Source organism: Bombina bombina, chromosome 3, assembly GCF_027579735.1.
Source record: "Bombina bombina isolate aBomBom1 chromosome 3, aBomBom1.pri, whole genome shotgun sequence".
Classification (NCBI taxonomy): Eukaryota; Metazoa; Chordata; class Amphibia; order Anura; family Bombinatoridae; genus Bombina; species Bombina bombina.
The window spans coordinates 161,317,875-161,339,308 of NC_069501.1; the positions used below are offsets into that span (position 1 = coordinate 161,317,875).

The window sequence follows — 21,434 nt, forward strand, 5'->3', positions numbered from 1 at the left end:
AACTGCAGCACTGCACCAAAAAGACCCAAAGACACAAGTCTTATTTCCTCTGAGCAACACTATGGCAACTGATCAAAGTTTTCTGTTTGCAGCAAAAGAAGAGTTTCTGTCAGCAACTACAGAGGGATCAAGAAATAAGATTTATATATTATTAACAAACATTAAAAGTATCATCTGAAACTGTTGATGTTTAAAACTTCTTGGAGATTAAAGCCATCGGGTGACATATCCGCTTGCATACAAAGAACCACGGCAAAGTTAAGAAGAAAATGACGTGTTTTTTTAAGCCCAAAGGAAAATATGTTCAGTGTTTGGGTTTTTATGCAAACCATGTAAGTAATATATTCATGTTTAAAGTGTTTTTATTGTCTCTAGACCGCTGGTTTTCAAACCTGTTCTCAGGCCTCCCTGACAGGCCACATTTTGAGAATATCTGAACAATGTCTAACATGCAAGTCTGTAAAAAGCACTGAGATAAGGGGCAGTCTACAGAGGTATAGTAATATAACTGTGTTGTTATGCAAAACTGGGGAATGGGTAATAAAGGGATTATCTATCTTTGTAAACAATAACAATTTTCAAGTCGACTGTCCCTTTCATTTTGACTTTAGTGGTCCTATAAATTGCCTGCTCTTTCTGAATCATAAATGTTTCATTCTGATTTTAGTGCCCCTTTAGAAATTTAACATAGAACTGTTCTTTGTCTCTTGGTTTGTCTTCTCTCTCAGGGAGTGCTCTATAAGCCTGATATGTATCATTTTTCTACTGAAATGTTGACAGCAACATGTCAAGAATAAAGACAGTGAATTACCGCTATTTTAAATGTCAACACATGGCATACAGAAAAGTGGTCAATTAACCACTAACATATTTACTTTATTTGATTTATATAGATTAGTGAATTTTAAATTGAAATTTATTTTTTATTCTTTTTGCAAAATAAATGCATTTGAAACAATGTGTATATACGCCCCCTACCACTGTATGCTCAGCAGGTCACATGCAACCTGTCATAACATTTACTAGTAGCATTTTTGTCAACATAAATTGTAAATTTCAGATGAAGAACTGAGCATTTCAAAACTGACCTATGTCCCATTAAACACCTTGAGATTTTTATATAAAATGTTTAGATATGCATAATGTAAACAACTTTGTAGTCTACTTTCAATATTATTTTTGCCCCCCTTTTAATATAATTGAGCAATTTCTAATTCTCAGAACTTGAAATGCATCCTGCTGACTTCTCACGTTTAACTCTGCTACATATCTGTCCCTCATTGGGTTTAACTGATAGCAACTGCAAAATTATTCACTGTATACTAACTTTATGACAGTCTCTAGATATCTTGCCTGAGACAAAAGCCCAGATTGTCTCCTCCAAATAAGGCAAATTGCTTAGCTATTGCAGTAATAAGGATGCTAATTTGTTTTAAAATGTTAAGACTTGACTGATTTTATAGCAACACAACAGAATGTCTTGTAATTCTAAGATCCCAGATTACAAGTGGAGTGCTATTAATAGGACAGGGTGAGCTACCAATATCTCAGGCCCACAATCTGGTATTACTAGTCCACGGTAAAAAAAGATTTACCACAGAATGTTTAGATCCCAACACCTTGAACTCTTTGTCATGTTCCTCAAACCATTCCTTAACAATGTTGTCGCAGGATGCATTATCCTGCTGAAAGAAGTCACTGTCATCAAGGAACACCATTGCCATGAAGGGGTTGGTGGTACGTGTCAAAGTAACATCCACATGAATGCCAGGATCTAAGGTTTCCGAGCAGAACATTGGCTAGAGCATAACACTGCCTCCGCCAGCCTGCCTTCTTCTCATAGTGCATCCTGCTGCCATCTTCCCCAGGTAAATGACGCATCCACCTCATCTAACAGAAAACATGATTCATCAGTCCAGGCAACCTTCATCCATTGCTCCATGGTCGAGTTCTGACACTCATGTCCCTGTCAAAGGCACTTTCAGCGGTGGACAAGGGTCATCACTGGCACTCTGACTGGTCTGCGGCTACGCAGCCCTATACGCAGCAAGCTGCAATGCACTATGTGTTCTGACACATTTCTATCATGGCCAGAATGATTTTTTTTCAGCAATTTCAGCTACATTAGTTCTTCTGTGGGATCGGACAAGACGGGCTAGCATTTGCTCCCCATGTGCATCAATGAGCCTTGGGCATCCATGAGACTTACTCCGGTTTACTGGTTGTCCTTCCTTGCACCACTTTTGGTAGATACTAACCACTGCATACCAGAAATACCCCACAAGACTTGATGTTATTGAGATGCTCTGCCCCAGTCGTCTAGCCATCACTATTTGGCTCATTCCAAAGTCACTCAGATCTTTTTACTTGCCCATTTTTCCTGCTGCCAACATATGAGATTCGAATACTGACTCTTCACTTGGTTTTAATGTTAATGCTGATCAGTGTACACACACACACACATACATACATATATACTGTGTATACCTCTGAGCCCTTCCCAGTCAAACACTTTGTTATATATCATATCCCTTTAAGTAGTCTATGGGGAGAGGGACTTAGCACCAGCACAAGGTGTTTACAGCTCCATTAAGCATGTTTTTCTCATTGCCTGTGCAAAAAAAAAAATGCTGATGTTGTATCTTAGTGATGAACATAGAGGGAATGTCATATTTTAACGAGGCTTGCATGTTACAAGTATTGTGCAAAAATTAGCAACCAGATATCTTGATTACATATGAGGTTAATTAATGAGGTTAATTGGAAGAAAACTAAATTTCCACAGTACATAAAAAGATGTCAGAAGGTTGTTTGACATTGTGGCATAAGAAAACTGTCAACATGTATTCATTAGGGAGATTTTCTCATGAAGGCTGTACCCTGTAGTTATTAGTGTTATATACGCATGCAGGGTTTATATTTACATTGCATGATTGAGATGTGGAACAACAGCTGTGCTCGCTGAACTGGACTATAATCACATCACAAAGAGGTCACAAGGTACCTATGTAGCTCTATATGAGTCACTAACAATGATTTTCATTGCCAGGCATTCTCTTTAAATCACTGTACAGGGTAACATATAAAATAGCACTACATGTACAGGTACCCCGAAAAGCAATTTGTGTTCAATATTGCAAGTATTTACATTGTTTTCTAGATTCTAGGCATTCCGTTAAATATACTTTCAGTTACAACTTAGATATTTTTATTTTACAGAAAGTTTTATGATCTATTTTTTTGTTAAAATTTTGTTTTTCCTCATTAAAGGGGCATACTATTGTAAAATAAAATGTTTCATTTAGTTAAGTATTTTTAAGTTTTAAATTTATAGTCAAAGTTGTACTCTTGTGTCAGAATAATACTCTACAGCACCTTTAAAGTGAAAGTCAACCATAGCGTTTTTTAAACAAATAAAGGGCATTTTCATTCATAAAGTATAAGATAATTCATGCAGAAAGTGCTTTTATTCGCTTCAACCGTTCGCCAATCTTAGCTGTTACGGCAGCTCACGGCAATACATTTTTTTGCTAAGAAGTGACATTTTCATCTCTTAGCCAATAGCCGTGCGGTAAATCCGGTTTGGCGCCCATGGGAGCCGGGTTTACCACACAGGAATGCCCATACCCCACACATGAATGCCCATACCCCACACAGGAATGCCCATACCCCACACAGGAATGCCCATACCCCACACATAAAATGTGGTCTCTGGTCCACTTGACCCTGCATGTGTACTACGCAGGCTTAATTCCCCAGTCTCCTAAATGGCTCATAACCCTCCCTTATAGTGAAAAGACTGCTCCCCTGGCCCGAATGGCTCTGCCTCTAGATTTATCAGCCATCTCCTCCCTTTGTCTGCTGGTTCGCAGAAGAGAACCTGGAGTCAGTATTTATCAAGCCCCTGTCCACCATAGATTGATCAATTGAGCAATGAGTACTGACACTCTCAGGCCCATTTATCAAGCTCCGCGCTTCATAACCCTGTCCACCTGCTCTGAGCAGGCAGACAGGAATCGCCGCAAATCAACCCGATCGACTCGATTGACACCTCCCTGCTGGCGGCCGATTGGCCGCGAGTCTGCAGGGGGCGGCGTTGCACCAGCAGCTCTTGTGAGCTGCTGGTGCAATGTTAAATGCGGAGAGCGTATTGCTCTCCGCATTCAGCGATGTCTTGCGGACCTGATCCGCACTGTCGATCAGGTCCGCAAGCCCTTTGATAAATGGGCCCCATAGCCTTTGAATTGCCTAGCCCCACCCTTCAGAGCCAGCCCTAGAGTTTGACTTCAAAGATTCTAAATGCAAATCTTGAGACTAAGGTATTTGAAACTGTATAATTTAAAACTGTGGACAGTGGAATTTCTTAAAACATACATTATGGTTTATTTTCTGATTGTTTAGAAAATTAAATAAATTGTATAGCCTGAATATTTTATCCTTTAATATACAAAATACAGTTGAATTGCTATTTGTTAAAACTATACAGAAAAGTGAACTATCAAAGGTATAAAAATGTAAACTTGGCAAAAATTGCAGGGAACAAAACAAAAACCAGCAAAAGCCACTTCACAGAAGCGGAGATATTTAAATAATACCATAACATTGTTTTGATTGTTTGTCTATTGCTTGAATGAATCAAATAGGTCTCTCAACTTCTTCAAATATAGACCTTCAGGTTTTTTTTTTTCAAGTGAGTCAAAATGATTTAGGTAGCAATTTGATGCAATTTTTTCTGGTTGAGATTTTGAGCTTACTGGAAACTAACTTCAATGTAGGTTACCTACAACAGATAAATAGCAATACTGTGACAAAGACAAAACTAATGCATATTGGCTAAATTGTCTTAGTAAGTCATCACCTTTATCGTAACAAGTAATTCAATAAATAATGGCACTCTTTATTGCCCGGGAATAAGCATCAGGAGAAGTATAGTGCTAACTCATCTATTGTTCTTAATAAATTAAAGGGACAGTCTACACCAGAATTTTTATTGTTTAAAAAGATATCCCTTTATCACCAATTCCCTAATTTTGTATAACCAACACAGTTATATTAATACACTTTTTACCTCTGTGATTACCTTGTTTCTAAGCCTCTGCAAACTGCCCCCTTATTTCAGTTCTTTTGACAGACTTGAATTTTAGCCAATCAGTGCTGACTCCTAGGTGACTCCACGTGCGTGAGAACAGTGTTATCTATATGACACACATGAACTAACACCCTCCAGTGGTGAAAAACTTTCTAGATGCATTCAGATAAGAGATAGCCTTTAAGGTCCAAGAAATTAGCATAAGAACCTGCTAGGTTTAGCTTTCAACTAAGAATACCAAGAGAACTAAGCAAAATTGGTGATAAAAGTAAATTGGAAAGTTGTTTAAAATAACATGCCCTATTTGAATCATGAAAGTTTATTTTGGACTTGACTGTCCCTTAAAAACACACAGATATAAAAATATACAGCATGCTATTCAAATTTGACTAGTAAAAATTGTCACGTGACATTCTGAGAACAGCATTGAAGCATATGTGAACAAAAAAGTGTATGCATGAGATGAATCTTCATATGTTCAGTAGATTGAGTGCAGTAAAAAACTTATGGCTGTGACACACTGCAAGCGGATCGGAGCAGGTAAATGTGGCTATGCGCGCTCAGTGTGTCTTGCCTTTTTCATCTCTGAGCACTCTGCTGCATCAGGTCGCATAGCTGAGCGCTCAGAGATTAAATACTTGAACTTCAGAAGCGATGCAACGCAGTGAAAAGCAGCTGTTTCGCCTCGCACCGCATCGTTTGCAGTGTGTCACTGCCTTAAATCCCAGAACCTGCAATTTCTTTCAACAAACATTTATACTAAAAGGCTCTAAAATGTTTCAGAAACTTACATTTATTTTATTGCATAGCAAGCTTGCAACTTCACCCTGTCACTTCTACAAAAATAATTTCACTCTGTTTAGCCCTTTAATGAAGTGGTAAATCGTACATCATTGTGAGACTGGAAGATAGTAGTGCAGTGGTGGTTATTCTTGTTCTGTAGCATAACAAGTAAAATTTGTAGGTTTTCAATCCTTTTTCATGCCAATAAAATCCCACAAAAAATAAATATGTACTATCAAATTGTGACTATCTTCTCTTTAATAAAAAATATATTTTAAAACGCATTACAGTTTGTTTTTTTATAGATATTCCTGTGCTTACTAAAACGGCTTCTTGTTTTCATGCACTGAAGGCGTGGCTGTCCAATAATAGAAAATGTGGGAGTTGTCTGTATTAGCCAATTGATTTATCAGGATACATTGTGCACAAGAATTCGTCTCATGCTACTTTCAACATCAATTTGAAGAGCCTTATTTTTTCATACAAAAAAATATTTATAGCACTAAATAAATGCTCGAAAAAAGATCACAAACTTCAGCAAAAAGTGGCTCCAGAACTATTTCAACTCCTAAACAACTCAACAAATCACCTGATCAAGGATTGTCAGTATGAGAAAAAAACTCTTAATTATTTAACATGACATGAATATTATCTCCCACAGTCTATTAAATGTATATTTGCTTTTGCAGACCATATCAATATAAAACATTTATCTGCAGAGTAAATAATAAGCTCACAGCTGGGAAATGTGTATGTCTTTGTATAAGGCGGGAAAAATATCTGTACCATTGCCAAAAATATTTTGAAAATGTCAATTATACATATTATTGTAGTGATTTATTTTTTAAAATGTTCATAAGCAGCACATTTCTAGTATGTATTATTATTACTAATTGGAATACTATTAATTATAATTACATTATGGCAGATAGAATTAAGATTAAAGGCAGGTTTTTATTATAACCAATAGTATAAAATATAAAATAGTAAAGATTACAATCACAATATGGATTTGACGTTCCTAATTAGCCAATCACAGTTTGCCTAAATTAAAACTATAATTGGCTAGTGCCATATAACTCTTTATTATTTTATTCACGCTCAACTGTATTACGCAAAACTTGTTATTGTTAATTGTAATACATTTTTTGCTGTATATATTGCTCCTTTGATGTTTCTAGATGTATGGAATGTGTTCGATATAGGCATTAATCATATTACATTTATTTAGCACCTTAATTCATTTTACCAGACGTTAACTATATAATGTTATGGAAGATTTTAAAACATATATAATTTTTTCTCTTTGATGTTTGTTTACAAGAACCCAAATTATATCTAGTTTTTTATATAAAATTTCTAGAGCTAAGTAATCTTTTTAGACTAAGTTGTCAACAATAACTCCTGTTACTTTATCACTATTAACCAATCAGAATAGCTTTTGTATTAAATGATAACCTTAACATTTGTAAGCCCTAAACAGGGAAAAATGTTGGGGAAATAGTCTGGAGAGTGTAAGCATAGGCATTATCTAAATTTTCTCAAAACACCAGCACTATTTTATGCAGGAAAAGCATGACAGGTCATGCAATTTAAGGCTTAGAACAAAAATTGCACATCCTGGTTTTCTTTAGGTACTTGGAAGACATACTAAAGCTTCAGTTGCACTGATTCACTTTTCATGAAAAATAAGCAAATAAAAATAGCAAATGCCTAAAAGAAAATATGAACTTGAAATGTCCCTCGATATAAAAAAAAAGACTTAAAATAATATAAAATAAAAAAGATATGAAACAATTAAACTTACACAAATAGCAAATACCTTTCACATCTTCACAGGCTTACATTGCATGCCTGCGTGCAGCAAGAAAAATAGGTCAGGCTAAATGAACTACTGTGCAGCTGTAAAAGAACATGTTTTTTTCTGGGGCTGCTTTCAATTTCATTATGTGGCAAGTCACCAAGATAGGTTTAACAGTTCAAAGCTGGCACTGATCTGGATTCTGAGGGATACCACTTTTGCAAATCACGTTATTAAAGTGTATTGCCTGGTGCTGTAGCCCGCAGCCTAGTAATAAAGAGATATACCTATTTCTTTCCACTCACATTAGTGAAACTTGCCCTTAAGACAACAGGACTACATTGCAATGTTTCCAGCTAAAACTGATATAAATTTATTTTGGACTCTAAGGGAAAAAAAACTAGCATACACAACAAAGATTTTAACAGCAAAATGGGGTTAACTACATGAATTCCCTCAGATCAAGATCCATGTACAGATAAAACGTAATAATATTAAGCAATAAATCAGGCCAGGTATTCGTTGTCATAAGGATATGGTCATAATTAAACTTTTCTTACATATGAATATTGAGATTATGATTTATATTTAATCATAGGTTAGACATAACATGATTCTACTGTATCTTCCTCATGAATTAAAGATTACAATATTTCTAAACCAGTCCCTCATCCAGTATAACATTTAGATCGAATCTCAGCAGATTAATTTTGTTTTATTTGATTTTATTTTATCTGCAGTTTATTATTTGCCATTCTAAATTTGGTTGCAAAGGTTAGCAGAGTGCTAATTATCTTTTTTGACATTGTTAATCTCGATCTCCTGCATTTACATGTATAGTAGCTCTTTCCTTTGCATGTGTTAAAGATGAATGGGAAATGCTGCCTCTCATTATTAAAAAGATCTAAGCTCAGATCCCCAGAAGACTTCACCTTCCAATAAAAGTAATAAAAGGCAAAGCAAGCCCAGTGTGCTTTAACTGTACATGGAAGAATTTAAGGTTGATTTGATATGAACTACAACTGCTCACACAGCTATTGAAAAAAATGTAAGTCAAATTGTAGGCACCCCTTGATATCTTAATGACCTAAATGACATACATGTAAGGCGGTATATTATTATTATAATCATTCTTAATATTATTAATAATAATAATAATTGTATTAACAATAATAATAATAGTTTTAGTTATTATTATTTTTATTAATAATAATAACAATTTTATTATTAATAATCGTCTAGATTACGAGTTTTGCGGTATGAGTGAAAAAGCAGCATTAAGGCTCATAACGCTGCTTTTTCACTAGCGGTGGTATTACGGGTCTTGCCGATTTAGGGGCACCGCACACTTTTTTGGCCGTACCGCAATTTGCGTAAAGTCTTTTTTCAATGGGACTTCCATAGCGCCGGTATTACAAGCTTTTTCTGGAAAGCCAAAAGGTGAGCGGTACAGCCTATCCCGCAAGATTTGTAACGCAATCTAAAGTTAGTAGTTATGAGTTTTACGCTACAAAGCTGTAGCATAAAACTCATAACTAAAGTGCTAAAAAGTACACTTACACCCATAAACTACCTATTAACCCCTAAACCGAGGTCCTCCCGCATCGCAAACACTAAAATAAAATTATTAACCCCTAATATGCCGCTCTGGACATCGCCGCCACTATAATAAACATATTAAGCCCTAAACTGCCGCACTCCGGCCTCGCAAACACTAGTTAAATATTATTAACCCCTACTTTGCTGCCTCCGACATTGCCGCCACCTACCTACATTTATTAACCCCTAATCTGCCGCCTCCAACGTCGCCGACACTATACTAAATTTATTAACCCCTAAACCTAAGTCTAACCCTAACACCCCCTAACAAATATAATTAAAATAAATCTAAATAAAACCTACTATTAATAACTAAATAATTCCTATTTAAAACTAAATACTTACCTATAAAATAAACCCTAAGCTAGCTACAATATAACTAATAGTTACATTGTAGCTAGCTTAGGGCTTATTTTTATTTTACAGGCAAGTTTGTATTTATTTTAACTAGATAGAATAGTTTCTAAATAGTTATAAACTATTTACTAACTACCTAGTTAAAATAAATACAAATTTTCCTGTAAAATAAAACCTAACCTGTCTTACACTAACACCTAACATTACACTATAATTAAATAAATTAAATTAATTAAATACAATTACCTAAATAACAAAAAAAGAAAAAAAACTCAATTACACAAAATAAAAAAAGAAATTATCAGATATTTAAACTAATTACACCTAATCTAATAGCCCTATCAAAATAAAAAAGTCCCCCCCAAAATAAAAAAAAAACCCTAGCCTAAACTACCAATAGCCCTTAAAATGGCCTTTTGCGGGGCATTGCCCCAAAGAAATCAGCTCTTTTACCTGTAAAAAATTTTACAAACAACCCCACAACAGTTAAACCCACCACCCACACAACCAACCCCCCAAATAAAATACTAGCTAAAAAAACCTAAGCTCCCCAGTGCCCTGAAAAGGGCATTTGTATGGGCATTGCCCTTAAAAGGGCATTTAGCTCTTTTTCAGCCCAAAAGCCCTAATCTAAAAATAAAACCCACCCAAAAAACCCTTTAAAAACCTAACACTAACCCCCGAAGATCCACTTACAGTTTTGAAGACTGGACATCCATCCTCAACGAAGCCAGGAGAAGTCTTCATCCAAGCGGCAAGAAGTCCTCAACAAAGCCGGGAGAAGTCTTCATCCAAGCCGGCAGAAGTGGTCCTCCAGGCGAGCAGAAGTCTTCATCCAGATGGCATCTTCTATCTTCATCCATCCATCCATCGATCAGCCAATAGGATTGAGCGTGTATTCTATTGGCTGATTGGAACAGCCAATAGAATGTGAGCTCAATCCTATTGGCTGATTGAAGCTAAATCCTATTGGCTGATGATTTTTTCACTTTTAATTCAGATTGGCTGATAGAATTCTATCAGCCAATCGGACTTAAATCTTGGATGACGTCATTTAAAGGAACCTTCATTCGTCGTTAGTCGTCGGAAGAAGAGGATGCTCCGTGCCAGATGTCTTGAAGATGAAGCCGCTCCGCGCCGGATGGATGAAGATAGAAGATGCCGACTGGATGAAAACTTCTGCCCGTCTGGAGGACCACTTCTGCCGGCTTGGATGAAGACTTCTCCCGGCTTCATTGAGGAATTCATGCCCCTTGGATGAAGACTTCTCTCGGCTTCGTTGAGGATGGATGTCCGGTCTTCAAAACTGTAAGTGGATCTTCGGGGGTTAGTGTTAGGTTTTTTAAGGGTTTTTTGGGTGGGTTTTAGTTTTAGATTAGGGCTTTTGGGCTGAAAAAGAGCTAAATGCCCTTTTAAGGGCAATGTCCATACAAATGCCCTTTTCAGGGCAATGGGGAGTTTAGGTTTTTTTAGTTAGGATTTTATTTGGGGGGTTGGTTGTGTGGATGGTGGGTTTTACTGTTGTGGGGTTGTTTGTAATTTTTTTTACAGGCAAAAGAGCTGATTTCTTTGGGGAAATGCCCAGCAAAAGGTCCTTTTAAGGGCTATTGGTAGTTTAGTTTAGGCTAGGGTTTTTTTTATTTGGGGGGGGGCTTTTTTATTTTGATAGGGCTATTAGATTAGGTGTAATTAGTTTAAATATCTGATAATTGTTTTTTTTTATTTTGTTTAATTTAGTGTTTTTTTTGTAATTTAGGTAATTGTATTTAATTTAGGTAATTTATTTAATTGTAGTGTAAGGTTAGGTGTTAGTGTAACTCAGGTTAGGTTTTATTTTACAGGTAAATTTGTATTTATTTTAGTTAGGTAGCTAGTAAATAGTTAATAATTATTTAGTAACTATTCTACCTAGTTAAAATAAATACAAACTTACCTGTAAAGTAAAAATAAACCCTAAGATAGCTACAATGTAACTATTAGTTATATTGCAACTAGCTTAGGTTTTATTTTATAGGTAAGTATTTAGTTTTAAATAGGAATTATTTAGTTAATTATAGGAATTTTTATATAGATTTATTTTAATTATATTTAAGTTAGGGGGTGTTAGGGTTACACTTAGGTTTAGGGGTTAATAAATTTAGTATAGTGGCGGCGACGTTGGGGGCTGCAGATTAGGAGTTAATAAATGTAGGTAGGTGGCGGCGATGTTAGGGGTGGCATATTAGGGGTTAATAATATTTAACTAGTGTTTGCGATGCGGGAGTAAGGCGGTTTAGGGGTTAATATGTTTATTATAGTGGCAGCGACGTTGGGGGCGGCAGATTAGGGGTTAATAACATTATGTAGGTGTCGGCGATGTTGGGGGCAACAGATTAGGGGTTAATAAATATAATGTAGGTGTCGGCGATGTCAGGGGCGGCAGATTAGGGGTTAATGAGTGTAAGATTAGGGGTGTTTAGACTCGGGGTTCATCTTAAGGTGTTAGGTGTAAACATAAATTTTGTTTCTCCATAGGAATCAATGGGGCTGCGTTAAGGAGCTTTACGCTGCTTTTTTGCAGGTGTTAGGCTTTTTTTCAGCCGGCTCTCCCCATTGATGTCTATGGGGAAATCGTGAACAAGCATGTAAAACCAGCTCACCGTGGCTTTCAGCAGCACTGGTATTGGAGTGCGGTATGGAGCACAATTTTGCTCTACGCTCACTTCTTGCCTAATAACACCGGGTTTATGAAAACCTGTAATACCAGCGTTGTAGGGAAGTGAGCGGTGACAATAACGTACAAATTAACACCGCATCCCCCCTCTTACCGCAAAACTCGTAATCTAGCCGAATATTATTGACAATAATAATGCACACATATAAATTAATGAGGATCAACCATAAATTAATTAAAGGAACAGTTAACACCTTGAGACTTTTAAATAACATGTTTAGTTATGCATAATGAAACAACTTTGCAATATATTTTCATTAAAGGGGCAGTCTAGTCCAGAATTTTTATTGGTTTAAAAAGATAGATAATCGCTTTATTACCCATTGCCCAGTTTTGCATGACCAACATGGTTATATTAATACATGTTATACCTCTGTGATTACCTTGTATCTAAGCCTCTGCAGACTGCCCCCTTATTTCAGTTCTATTGACAGACTTGCATTTTAGCCACTCAATGCTGACTCATAAATAATATTATCTATATGGCACACATGAACTAGCACTGTTAGTTGTGAAAAACTGTCATAATGCGCCTTCAAGGGCTTAGAAATTAGCATATGAGCCTACCTAGGTTTAGCTTTTAACAAAGAATACCAAGAGAACAAAGAAAATTTGATGATAAAAGTAAATTGGAAAGTTGTTTAAAATTACATGCCCTATCTGGATCATGAAAGTTTAATTTTGACTAGACAGTCGCTTTAATTATTTTGCCTCCTTTATGTTATTTAGCTCTAAAGCAATTCCTAATTCTCAGAGCTTAAGATGCATCCTGCTGAGTTCTCAAGGTTAGCTCTGCTACATGTCTGTCCCTAATTGGCCTAATTAAATAACAACAGCAAAACAAAGTTTGGTTGCAGACTAAAGCCCATATTGGCTCCTCCAAATAAAGTAAATAGTGGGTGGAGTTTGGCTATTGAAAAATAATTGCAGTAAAAAGGATGTTAATTGGTTTTAACAACATTATGACTTGGTTGATATGTTATTCTTTAGCAACACAGCAGAATTGTCCTGTAATTAATTATAAGGTGTTTACTGTGCTTTTAAAGGGCCATAATACCCAAATGTTGAAACACTTGAAAGTGATGCAGCATAGCTGTAAAAAGCTGACTAGAAAATATCACCTGAACATCTCTATGTAAAAAAGAAAGATATTTTACCTCAAAAGTTCCTCAGTAGCCACATCCCATTGTAAAGGATTTCTAAGCAGCATTTTAGTGTGTCTGTCCCCAGACAGCTGAAGGGATGAGCCTCGTGCACTCTCATGTTATTTCCCCATTCAGTTTAAAGGAAGTTTACTATGAAATCTCATGAGAGTTAAGTCAAATCTCATGAGATCACAGTAAAAGAGTTCATGACCTCAGCACTGCTAATACTGATTGGCTGCTGTTCATTTCTTCATTTATTTTTATTTTTTTACCTGCAGCTGGGAGCAGCTGAGTATAACTTTTTACACAGAACTTACTCTGCTGACCTGAGGAAATTGTGAGGTAAAATATCTTCATTTTTTACATAGAGATGCTCAGGTCATATTTTCCTGTCAGCTTTTTACAGTTATACTGCATTAGTTTCAAGTGATTTAGCATATGAGTATTATGTCCCTTTAATGAAAACTCCCCTTCCACAGAGCAACTGGTGAATGAGTGAATATTTTGACACATTCTTCAAAACTAACATGTTAACGTCTTCTACATCACATAATCAAATATAACATTTAAATAGTGCATGTTATAGTTAAATATTACAATGTAAACATTAAAGGTTGAGTCTCATAGACCTGAATGGTTGGTCTATACTTAATAACCGAGTCTGAGGGAATCAACAAATTCAATATATTCAAATGTCAATATTCATTCAACAGAAACATTTAAATATTGTATACTAATGGAGTAGGAATGAGGAAGCGAGCAAATCATGTTCAATTTTTTAGTTTACATTTATAATAATTAATATTTCAAACTAAGCTTTGTTCCATAATGGAAGCCCAGTGGCTCCAGCAAGATATGCAGAAGAACATGACACTCATGCTGTCTTCATGCTGATCTAGATGAATAAATAAAAGGTAAACAGTAGAAACATCTTCAAGATTAGGAATGGGTGAATGAAAGAATTTTGGCATTTGAATGACATTTAACATTCGTTCTGCCTTTCACGTGTTTCTATTTAATGAATGCTAACATTTCAATATCAAACGTAACATTCTAATATTACATTTGAATACTAATTCCCGTACAATCTGAGTATTCGAATAATATGTGACAATGAGAAAATTAACATTTTATTTTTGCTAAAACAAATATTGAAAATGTTCAAAATGTATTTGTATTAAAAAAAAAATGTGGTTCATATTAATATTTTTGATGATTTACCAAAACAGTTACCTTTCCCTATTCCTGACAACTAAATTAACTTTCCAGTAAGCAACATTGTTTGCATTTCTATTTTATCCTAAGTTTATTCACTAACATTTGGAGCGCTGCATTCATGAATTAGCTGCATAGAATAAAAAAAGAACCTGATGATATTTCTCACAGGAGATTTGTTTGAAGTCTTATTGAAACTTAGGACTATATTGTTAAAATTGTTGTAGAGCAAAGTCAATTATTACAAATATTATACTTTTATATAAAGCATTACACAGAATCCGTAAGCACCTGCCCACTCAATAAAGAGAACACTCATTTGCTAACGCACCTTTGTTGATTTTGTTCTGCTCCATAATGCTGTACTGCATTGGTGGTACATCCGGTTTGTGCTGAGCAGATGGCTTCCAATGCTTTTCATCTATGTCAACGCCAGAAGAGTTGATATTATTACTTATATTTGACTGAATGAGCTGAGTGGTGGCATAAGGCGTGGGCTGTCCAGCTGGAGTGACAAAGCGGCCATCTTTCAAATTTGGACTGTTGAAGGTTTTCATCTCATTGATTTTGTTGCTTAAATCTACATCACCATAAACCGCTGAATCAGGCACCATCAGGTTCGTCTGTTTGCTGTCCAGCTGGTTGTTGTAATTTGCTATGCAATCAGCTAATCCCAAGAGAGAAAAATGGAAAAATTGTTAATTTCCACGTGTTTACTATGAACATCTCTACTGATATATATGTGATTCAGTATCAGAAAATGACTCTGATTCTCTCTGTTAATTAGCACACATATTCCAATTTAAAATGGGAAAGATCATGCCTTCAAGGATTATTTTTATTGCAGTTTTAAATGATACCATAGCACAGCAGGTATAATGTGCCCAAATTCTAGTCAAATCAAGGTTTTTAGTTGGAAATGTATTAATATAGTACCTTAGGTTCCAATACCTTATTAGAGATTAAATGCAATTACATTTTCTCGCTTGTCATTTAAAATGTACTGTAATATGTCTGAACAAGATTTACATCCTTTCATAAAATGTACCCCCGGCATTGCAGATAAACTCTTACGTGGTTCCATAAAAGTTTGCAGCTTACTTACAAGTTTATGTTTCAGAATGTTAATGTAGCATATTGCAGCTTAAAGGCATAGTGACTGTTTTCTATAAAGCATTTAATGCTAAGACTACATTATAACAACATCTGCTTCTTGGTAAACACTGCATGGATCTAGATATCAACTTGCATAGAGACTATTTGTAAAGACATGTCAAGTCACTCCGTATTCTTTAATCTCTAAATCCAATCAATATAACAGAGAGCATATAAAAAGGTAATAAACTGATTGAAACATACATTGCTCAGAGGTACCAATATACCTTTGCAAGATACAGCTTTTTTTGGTGAAGAGGTTCAGAGGCAGCTAAGTTTTACAATACAACATCATTTGTAGTATATGAAAGGATAAACAATATGAACAATATAGTATTTAAAGGGCCACAGAGGTAGTTAAAGGGACAGTCAACCATAGAATTGTTATTGTTTTAAAAGATAGCTAATCCCTTTATTACCCTTTCCCCAGTTTTGCATAACAAACACAGTTATATTAATATACTTTTTACCTCTGTGATTACCTTGTATCTAGGAACCTTCTTCCAGCCCCTGATCACATGACTGTGACTGTTTATTATCTATTGTCTTAAATTTAGCATTGTATTGTGCTAGATCTTAAATAATTTTCTGTGCCTGAACACAGTGTTATCTATATGGCCCACATGTACTTTCTGTCTCTTTGTGTTGAAAAGAGATTTAAAAAGCATGTGATAAGAGGCAGCCCTCAAAGGCTTAGAAATTAGCATATGAGCCTACCTATGTTTAGTTTAAACTAAGAATACCAAGAGAAAAAAGCAAATAAAGTAAATTGGAAAGTCAATTAAAATTAAAAGTCCTATCTGAATAATGAAAGTTTAATTTATACTTGACTGTCCCTTTAAGCAACAAGTGCTGATATTAAATGTTTGTTTTATTAGAAACATGAAAATGATATACAAATTCCTTATAGCATCATCTTCCCTTCTTTTAAATGCCCAAAACACAATGCTGCCACTGACACTTCCCACCGTGTATTCCCATGTATTACACTTGTATCAGCTTTTGATTGGCTGCAAATGTCTCACATTCTAAAGCTGTTGCAAAATTGCAGTCAACATTACTATTTATTGACAATCTAGTATTTATACAAGGGTATTACACAGGAATGGACGGAAGAGCACATTCAGATGGGAGTGGAAAATGTCGGTGACAGCAATGCCCATAGCACTTTCCAGAAGAGAAAAACTGAACTTTTGAGCAAGGTAGGTATTTTAACATAAACTCTGCAACTTTTAAATGCATTTAAAGGGCAGCTGGCACCTACCAAAAATCTTAAACATGCATTGAATACAATTTCCTCCATAAAACTAAACTTTAAAATTTGAGAAGAATTTTGCAACAAATAATGCAGCTTTTTAAATTAGATTTTTTATGTTTTTTTTTCTTTTCACTAATTTCCTGGTTCCAAAAGAACCTCTGCTAAACGATTACAAAACTGTCCACATGGATGTAGTGTGAACAAGAATTGTGGTTCCCACATGTGAACTAGGAGAAAGAGAAGGATCTAAATCATGAGAGAAAAAAATTGGGTTTCATGTCCCTTTAAAAGGGAAATAAAAAAATAATCTGGATTAAGATAAAACATACAATTTTAAACAACTTTCCAATTTACTTCTATCGTTGCATTTACTTTGTTTTCTTAGTATCCTTTATTGGAAGTAAAAGCAATGCATTACTGGGAGCTAGCTGAACACAACTGGAGAGCCAATGACAACAGGCATATGTGTGCAGCTACCAGTCAACAGCTAGCTCCCAGTAATGCATTGCTGCTCCTGAATCTATCTAGGTATTATTTTCAACAAAGGATACCACAAACATGAAGCATATTAGATAATAGAAGTAGAGGGGAAAATTGTTTCAAATTCTATGTTTTATCTAAATGAAGAAAGAAAATCCTCGGGTTTTGTAAATAATAAATTATTCTGGGAGTCTATAAACAACCTTGAGATAATAAAGAACTACAATAACTACGGTAAAACAAATACATCAGGGTTTAGTAAATAGACTGAAAGGGTTATATTTTTTCTCTTTAAATACTGATCTTACCTGGACGGCTGTAGGTAGCGAGGTTACTGTCACTGTTTCCATTTCCAGATGTGCAGCAATTAATGGGACATTCATTGTGATTGCTTCCGGTGTTTGGCCAGGTATCAGCAAGCCATGGTTGATTAGCTGGCTCTGCAATGTTTAAGAGCCCCGGCCTGCAAACCAAAAACAACACAAATAGTTAAGAATCTAAACCATTGGATATTTAAAGACAATTTTTTTTTTTTTTTTTTATTTGAGGTTTGAAATAAGGCATACAAAAGTATAAGACAATAGAATAAAATACAATATTCGCTATAATACAGCAATCTCACGACACAAAGCTTCAGGCATACAATATACATTTCTAAAACAGAAGTTGATAAGTATAGCGAATAATTTGGATGCCTAATGATCTGTTACCCTCCTTATGGACACAGAAGGTCACTCATGGACCTCATCACTATAAAGTCTAAGAGGAGGTTAATTCCAATAAAGGAGACCGCTTTTGGATCTCAACTGACAAACCTCGTTTTGCTATAAACACTCTAGAACAATCTGCTATTAACACATTTGTGGATAATATGAGAGAAATAAAACAAGTTTAAAGCATTTGGTGCCAACTAGGTGAAATAAAGCTAGTGTACCCTATTATATATTGTAAATTTTCTGTGCTGACCTGCTTAGAAAAAAAAGGACAGCCGCAGGACTTGTCAAATAATAAACAGGCAGGAGTAAAACAAGCAGAGAAGTTACTTATGTGACCAACCTTAAATCAAATCTAGATTCATGTTCTATGTGCTACTATATATAAACACTTTGATAAACACTCTAGGATAATCTGCTATTGACACAACTGTGGGCAATATTAGAGAGGTAAAGCAAGTTTAGAGTATTTGATGCAGACTAGGTAAAATACTGCTAGCGTACAATATTGCATACTATGAATTTTCTGTGCTATCCTACTTAGAAAAAAAAAAAAAAAAAAAAAGGACAGTCTTAGGGCTTATCATATAGTAATCAGACAAGGGTGAAACAAGCAAAGAAATTACTTGTATGAACAACCTCAGTTCAGATCTAGATACATTTTCTCTATGTGCTACTAAATATAGATGCTAGTTATATAAAATAAGTGTAGAGTGCATCACCCCGGCCGCAGGTCATGCAGCACCACACAGCTAGTTTACAATAGCAATAAGATAAGCATGTAGCAAGCACATGACATGAGGTCAATTTAGGGAAAAACTTCCACTGAACTGCATCCAAGACTGTCATTAGTTAGCTGCTAGGGGAAGAAGAAGAGTACGCCCTGTGGGAAAATATTAATTGTAGGGCAAGTGTATTAGTGGGTTAGTATAAAAGTAAGTAGCTAAGTCAAATTTTGTAGGGTGGTCCCAATATTAAGAAAATTAGATTATATGGACAACTATACCCCTTCAAGCTGAATTGCAGTTATGTGGAAAGGATGTAACATATGTTCACTCATAAATGAAATAGCACAAATATGGGAGATTACTAAAACAATTAAGTCACAATACACAATATAACGCTGAAAACAACATCAGAAAAAATTACAAACGAAACTGGGTGGGTGTAAATATAGTGTTAAACGTAATTTTAGTTAAACCCAGCAACTTAACCAATTCCAGTGCGAGTCCTTTTGTCTAAGTCATTTTTCCTAGGCACTCGTCGAGTGGCCCATAGCCTGAGTCTTACATAGGCAGGCACAGCAAGGTAATAGCTCTGAATACCGTTCCAAGATACCAGCCCAACAACAGCGCAACAGGGGTTTTTCCAGATTAATAAAGTCAGCACTGACCCCTCCGATTTTACACAGAGATCTCCACAGTCCCGGGGCAATCGAGCTACAGGGGCTCTGTTATTCATTGGAGTAAACTGCGATCTTGGTCTCTTACCTTCCCGGTCCTGGGCTAATCTCTCAGTAAGGACTCTCTCCGCGATAAGCATAGAGACTAGTTGGGCCTCCGCTACACCGGCATTACCACTCTCCATACAGGTTACGCCTCCCATGGTTGCTCGGCCGGTAGTAGCTTCTCCACATACTTTAGAGCCAGTTATCTGACCCGGAGCAGCGAAGGCCTTGTTTTCATCCGCTAGGGTAGGTATGTAGCACCGGGGCCCCAAGGTGCTACCGCTAACACGTGCCGCCAGAACGGGTCCAGGTGGAGTGAGTTGTTGGGATACTGTGAGAGCTCCAGGTTTAAATGCTGCAGTTAGCGATTCCTCCAGGGCAGCATGGTGAGCTGACAGCAGGTTTCTCAGTGCCTCAAAAAAGGTAGTTACTCCCTCCGTGTCCATGGTGATACTGTATATAGATCAGCAAGTCAGCACACTAAGTAAGATCATGCAGAGGTACACACTCTTGTGCGTTATGGTGCTGCAGTGATTATTGAGGTAACACTGCGTCCTAACGACAGGCCCACCAAGGGTACCTGCCGGGGGGTCTTAATGATGGTAATAGTCCTCAAAGATTGGAAGCCTGGTTGTAGGTGGTGAATATTGCAGCCACGGGGTCTGTAAAATGGCCACCGCTCATATAGGTTCAAGATGAAGCTCCGTTCCTAGATCAAAGAGGTGACACCCGGTATTAATTTGAGCTTTATCAGCTAATAGACCAAGTCCAGGGTATACTTGAGCGGCATTGTAGGGTTCATCCCATCAATTAGTGGCAATTAGAGACATTTATAGTGCAACCAGAGTCAGAGCAGACAAATTGTGCGGCCATTCTCGGGCACTCCAGGCTCCGCCCCCTAAAGACAATTTTAAAAATGCTGTGCCAAGCTTCATTAACCCCTTAAGGACCGGGCATTTTTTTTTATTTTTTAAATTCTTTTTATTCAAAGAAACTCAGGCACATGACAGAATAAATAGATGTCACAAGATAGAGCATAACACAGTAAATCTATCGAATATACATTAGTAAAGTACAGTGAGCACCCACAAATTCTTTTGCAATAGAAAAGCAGATATAAATATGGGATATATTCAGTGAGTAGGAACATGTTAAAGTACCTATATATCCCATAGTAGAGTCACCCGAGCTCCTTAATTTTCTATTTATTCAACTTAACAAACAAACACACACAAAAACACACACACATACAAATAAAACAAAAACACGAAAACGGAGGAACAACCAGATCCAAGCTCTGTCAATTAGCCCTCAATATAGGTTAGAGTTGTGAAAGAAGAATACTGTCAGTCTGAAGCTTGAGAATCTATCTTGCAGCAAATTAAAGAACAATAGGGAGTGTATCTAAGGGTAAACTGCCACATGAAGCAGCCTCCAATAATTAGTGTATATGTCTAAATCAATATTTCTGAAGGTAGTATGGCAATCTATTAGCATGTTATATTATAAAAGAGCGAAGCCACTGGCAGTTTCATCAAAATCATAGATCATAGCCCTTCAGTATAAAGATATCAGTAGGGGTCAAAGTATTACCAATTGATACCAACATTAAGCATGTCTGAGGGTATATAACTAGTGTCATGCTGCCGAAGTTGGAATTTAGATACTACAGGAGAGGT

General features: G+C 36.2%; 1 protein-coding gene across 2 annotated transcripts in view; it reads right to left on the bottom strand.

The window, feature by feature from the left end:
• ROBO1 (roundabout guidance receptor 1) overlaps positions 1-21,434 on the bottom strand; it is a 551,348-nt gene that overhangs the window by 34,898 nt on the left and 495,016 nt on the right. For both annotated transcript variants that reach the window (XM_053706024.1, XM_053706023.1), the window contains 2 exons: positions 17,904-18,058; positions 15,034-15,369 (listed from right to left, as the gene is read on the bottom strand). In XM_053706024.1, coding sequence (XP_053561999.1) covers positions 15,034-15,369; positions 17,904-18,058 — 491 coding nt within the window. The remainder of the gene's footprint in view (positions 1-15,033; positions 15,370-17,903; positions 18,059-21,434) is intronic.